The sequence below is a fragment of the Balaenoptera physalus genome (genome assembly GCF_965194825.1).
Source record: "Balaenoptera physalus genome assembly, chromosome: 4".
Lineage (NCBI taxonomy): Eukaryota > Metazoa > Chordata > Mammalia > Artiodactyla > Balaenopteridae > Balaenoptera > Balaenoptera physalus.
In genome coordinates this window covers 117,425,779-117,431,778 of record NC_138891.1, presented here as the reverse complement: position 1 = coordinate 117,431,778, position 6,000 = coordinate 117,425,779, and the positions used below count along the sequence as shown (strand labels likewise).

Sequence of the window (6,000 nt, the reverse complement as noted above, 5' to 3'; positions counted from 1 at the left end):
TTCTTGCATATTTCTGCCAGACTGAACACTTTCATCACGTTTCTCTCCTGTCAATCCCGTTCTCTGCTTCCCTGGCTCCTTATCCCCACACTCTTCTCCCTTTGTTAGAGCCACTTAATCTTGCTTGCATATTCTAGCCCCATATATTCTTTGTAACTTGATCTGCCTTTAATCTGGGTATACTTAAGGGATCTTTTTGAGTAACTTGCAGGCGACAACAATAAAAGTCAATCTTACTACTACTTCTGCTTGTGGTGCCTTTGTTTTCAAGTTCTAATGATAATGCTTTTTTCAGTCACTAGTTCTCCACTTGAAATCCTTTTTTTCTCTCAGATAAGGACACATTGTGTTAGGCTAGGAATCCTAGCCTTGAACCATAATTCCACCTCTGGGTCAGACTTCTCTGCACATTGCTTACTTTGGACACTTCTGTCTCTGTGTTTGCTTCATCCCATAGTATATCACCCCAGGTAATGGGACATTACCTCCTGCCTGTGTAAGCCAAAAGAGATTCTAACATCTTTCCAGACATCCATCTCCTACTCAAAGGAACTCACTACAATCTGCTTGTTTTCCCACTACCTCACAATACATACACTGACATCTCTAAGGTCACAAATAATTTTCTATTTGGCATATCCAATGGGCATGCATCAGAGGTAACAGTCTGTTTTGATTTTTCGCACACTTGTCTTCTCTAACCCAGTGTTTTGCTGGTTCTCCTCTCTTCCCTGCTTCTTCCATGGGCTTCTTGCACATGACTTATCCTTTAAAGTCAGTGTTTCTCGGGATTCTGTCCCTGACTCATTTGTCATTTTAAATACTCAGGGGGTGATCTTATCCATTCTCTTATTTCAACCCATATACCCCAGCCTTAATCCTCATGCTCTAGATTCATATATCCGACTTTCTGTCAACCACTCATCGTCACCTTGATCCTAATATTTCAGAAACAGAACGCGTCAGCTTCTCTCAAAATTTCTCCTCTTTCTAAACTTCCTGTTTAATCATCTTCCTCTCCCACAGTTCCATATCTACACAGTCATAAGTTGATCATTTTAACGCTTAAGTACTTCTTAACATTTTCAGCTTCTTTCCCTTTTATCTACGCTACCTCAATTCTGGCTGGACCATCAAAACAGTCTTCTTATTGGTCTTCCTGCTTCTAATTTTGTCACCTTCAAGCCCATCCTCTAAAGAACTGACAGAAAACTGCTATTTAAGATGTCAATAAGACTACATCAGGCTGTTCCTCATTATCTACAGACTAAATTTCAAACTGCTTTGACAATATGTACAAGTCATCCATGATCCAGCTTCATCCCCCTGGAACTCTGGTTCAGCAGCACTGAATTACTTGTAGTTTTCTACAACTTTTTCCTCATGTTTGTGTCTTTGGTCCTGTGGTCTATTTACCTGGAGATTTCCCTTCCCCTACCTGGCTGATCTCCCCCTTTTACCTGCCTCCATGGCCAGCCATCTACTATTCATCTTTAGTTTAATGTCATTTTCTCCATTTCTTTTAGCATAACCACTATAACACTGGCATTCCTGTTGAACCTCCCTCTGCCATGCTGAGTTAGATGTCCTTCAGCTATACTCCAAGGTACTGTGTGCATATCTGTATTGTCTTAATTTCCTGTTTATGTGTCATAACTTATTTTGCATCCCAATTGTACTTGACTTACCACTAATCACAAAACACAGCTCAGTAAATACTTATGTGTTGCTCGATTTTCAAGTAAGCTTATTAGAATAAAGAGGCAAGATGAATGCTGTTAGTCTCTTGGCACTAGTCTTTCTCATTCTTAAGCAATTTACTAAATATTTTGGGAATGGTTGTATTGGGAGATTTCTTTTCTATATGGAAGAGAGACAGTTTAAAAAATCTTAAATAAATAAAACTGAAATCTTCCAAATGATATAAATCTTGTTTCTTATCTAACTTCATGTTTCCACCAACTAAAATTAATATTCATCAAAAATATGAGTAGTCTTCTTTTTTACAATTATCTTAATTGCAAAGGAATTGAAAGGATGCATCTTTTCTTGAAACATTTGTTTTTATTCTTAATCATGTTGCCAATTCACTGTATGATGTTGATCTTGGATAACTTGCTTGATGTTTCTATTTCTTTTCTATTAACTGCTAATTTCTCCTAATAATTACTAAGGCTAACGGGATGTCCAACTTATAAATTTTGTAATAGAAGCTATATTTTAATAGTGTATCATGATTAATATATACAATGAACAGGTAAGCCCTCAATTTTTAATGTGATACTATTTATTTATTAAATGCGTTTGGCAAGGCACTATTCTTGAATGTTTTATCTATAACACTTTTAATCTCATCATAGTCAATAAAGTATTATTATGTTTATTTTACAAATGAAGTAACTCCTATATGCAACCACCAAGTAACTTGGTGAAACATACCTGTTATGGACTGAATTGTGTCCCCCCTTAAGTTCATATGTTGATGCTTTAACCTCAGCGTGACTGTATTTGGAGATAAGGTCTTTAAGGAGATAAATAAGATTAAATGAGGTCATAAGGGCGGGGCCTTCTTCCAATAGGACTGATGTCCTTATAAGAAGAGGAAGAGACCCCTGGGGATATATGTACACAGAAAAAAGGCCATGTGAGAACACAGCAAGCCATCGGCAAACCATGGAGAGAGATCTCACCAGAAACCAACCCTGATGGCAGCATGATCTTGGACTTCCAGCCTCCAGAACTGTGAGAAAGTAAATTTCTGTTGCTTAAGCCACCCAGAACACCCTGTGGTATTCTGGTATGGCAGCACTAACAGACTAATATAATGCCCAACTAACAAGTAGCAGAGTGGAATTAAACCCAGACAGGTTGGCTTCAAAGCCCATTCTCAACTTTTACACTGCCTTATGAATTTGCCTTGATTTCTAGTTCAATTACAGAATGTTTATAATGATTATAAGTTAATATATTTAGTTGATTAACTTCATGCATATTTTCTTTTCAATAATTATTTAATATTTCTTGGAAAGCAATTTTGGATGATTTATGAAGTTCTTTAAAATATGTTCATGCCCTCTGACATAAGAATGTTTATACCCTTTGATCCTATAAAGCAAAAACTAACACACCATTGTAAAGCAATTATACTCCAATAAAGATGTTAAAAAAAAAGAATATTTAATTGTCTAAATAGTTAAATGAATTTTTTTAAATTAATTATTTATTTATTTTTGGTTGTGTTGGGTCTTCGTTTCTGTGCGAGGGCTTTCTCTAGTTGTGGCGAGCAGGGGCCACTCTTCATCGTGGTGCGCGGGCCTCTCACTATCGCGGCCTCTCTTATTGTGGAGCACAGGCTCCAGACGTGCAGGCTCAGTAGTTGTGGCTCATGGGCCCAGTTGCTCCGTGGCATGTGGGATCTTCCCAGACCAGGGCTCGAACCCGTGTCCCCTGCATTGGCAGGCGGATTCTCAACCACTGCACCACCAGGGAAGCCCTAAATGAATTTTTATACAATGATATAATGTAACTATTAAAAACCATTTTTGGAAACTATTTTATGAGAGATGTTTATAATTTTATATTTAAAAGGATGCAATATTACATACACAGAACCATCCCAACTTTGTTAAATTAGCTACTTACATTAGTATCTATACATATTAATCTAACATACATATAAATATGTGCATGTACCCATATATCCATACATAGATGCATGGTAAAAAGAATGATGGGAAATTATACCAAAATATTAACAGTGGTTTTCTCTGGTGGTGAATTATGGATGATTTTCAATTTTTCTTCTTTATGTACTTTTTGTATTTCTCATTGAATATAAGTAGCATGTATATATTGTTATTTTCTAATTAGAAAAAAATCTCAAGTCGTATTATTAGGAAACAGTTAACAGCATATTCAGTAGCTTTTCTGAGTTAATTTTGCATTCCTCCAACTAGACCACTCAGTTTACTGTCAAACAACAGCAAGCTGCTCTAGGTTCTCAAGTTCTAGAGCACTGATAGTTCCTTAATATCTCCAATGACTGTTATTTTTAAAACTAAACCAAAGGGAGCACTTCTGTATTATTTTCTTCCTCAAGCTGTGCTGACTGAAGGTGGCAAAGTCACCCAGTGTTATCCACTTGGAAGAGTCTCTGATCCCAGAAATCCTAGCTGCAATGATGCCAAGGATGACCAAGAGGAACTTAAATTATGGATGCCTGTGAAGGCCTGTTTTTTTTTTGTTTGGTTCCCTCTGAGTATGATGATATTAGCCACTTAATATCTTAATAGACTAAATATCTATTATTTGAATATTTGGATTAAATTTGGGTATTTGGTTAAAATATCTATGGAAGATGAACAAATATATTGCATTTAAGAGTTTAAGAATACTGTTTTCATGATTCTGAACTCTAGAAAACAAGTTTTATAGAGTTTTTTAAAATATGTTCTTTTTAAGGACAATATAAAGGTAAGTATTTCACTCCTTGCTTCTTCTGTATGGCATGTATTTAAGCAAGTATATAGTTTTTTTCTTTTTTTTTTAAAGAAATTCACTTTCTTTTATTTATTTATTTATGACTGTGTTGGGTCTTCATTTCTGTGCGAGGGCTTTCTCTAGTTGCGGCGAGCAGGGGCCACTCTTCATCGCGGTGCGCGGGCCTCTCACTATCGCGGCCTCTCTTGTTGCGGAGCACAGGCTCCAGACGCGCAGGCTCAGTAATTGTGGCTCACGGGCCCAGTTGCTCTGCGGCATGTGGGATCTTCCCAGACCAGGGCTCGAACCCGTGTCCCCTGCATTGGCAGGCAGATTCTCAACCACTGCGCCACCAGGGAAGCCCTAGGTTTTTAAAAATTAATTCTACACAGTATTTCTTGAAGAAATTTACCCTTTGTCTCTGCTCATCTCCAGCATTTTAAATTCACAAACTCTACTGTAGTTTTTTTTTTTTTTTTTTTTAATCTAGAGTACTGGAAAAAGAGAGTAAGGGAGCAAAAACTAAAAATAAAATAATATAAATAAAAGGGGAAGGAAATGAAAATAGCTTTGAGAGAACACAGGGTGTAATTGTGAGTTGTGTATGAGCAATAATCTAGCTCTGTAATTACATGATTCAATATAATATATACAGGTGATTGGAAATGTCATATATTTTTCATTAACCAGGAAAATTCAATATGGATATAGAGTAAATTTTCCACTCTTCCTTTTCCTCCCAGTAGGTGCCTATATCTGGAGAGTTTTATTGAGAAAGCAAAAGAGAGAGAGAAAAAGCCTTCCACCTTCTAATACTCTTTGTTTCCAAGTGTTCTAATGAGGACTCTTAAGTAAAAAAAAAAAAATCAAGGGATGAAAGAGGAATCATGAGATCATTCAACCATTTCATAGCTCAGGTATATAAATGGGTTTTCTCCTTAAATTAATTGAATAGGGAGAACACAAGAAAAGCATAATGGGTCAAATCTACTCATGACAAACTAAGTTAACTGCATGGTTTTGAGCTTTTTGGAAACGTCAAAATAACTGTATTGTTGTGTATCATATTATCAGTTGGAAAAATCTAGCATTAAGGAGTAGCCTCTTGGAAGTGAATTTTCAAATAAAAACAAGTATTTTAATATAAAAGGATAAGAGAGGGATATTAGGAGATGGATATGGTCAACCTATTTTCAGTCTATTTCTTCAATTTTTTTCATTTAGTCATTCAGTGTATTTATCTGAGTCTCTCTTAGTTATTAATGACCTTTTTCTATTTTTGTTTAGCTATGTTAAGTTTTTTAAATGGTTTTACTTCATGACTTTAAATATTTGAGGTAGGAGGTAATAATTGGAAAGGGGATTTAAGTATGTTAACTGGATAAAGCACTTGTTAACTTAACAAATATAGCCCACCTGGTATACAATGAAAACAGTAAACAATAAAATATTTCAACCAATGAAAGTGACTTAGATCAGTGGAAGTTGGAGAAAAAGCACACATGGAATTATTGTTTATAA

General features: G+C 35.9%; 1 protein-coding gene across 1 annotated transcript in view; it reads left to right on the top strand.

The window, feature by feature from the left end:
* The first annotated feature begins 1,524 nt into the window (after positions 1 to 1,524).
* Positions 1,525 to 6,000, top strand: part of SAMSN1 (SAM domain, SH3 domain and nuclear localization signals 1) — a 211,537-nt gene continuing 207,061 nt past the window's right edge. The window contains 1 exon segment of the mRNA XM_082460429.1: positions 1,525 to 1,606. Within this exon segment, the coding sequence (XP_082316555.1) occupies positions 1,584 to 1,606 (23 nt within the window). The 5' untranslated portion in view covers positions 1,525 to 1,583.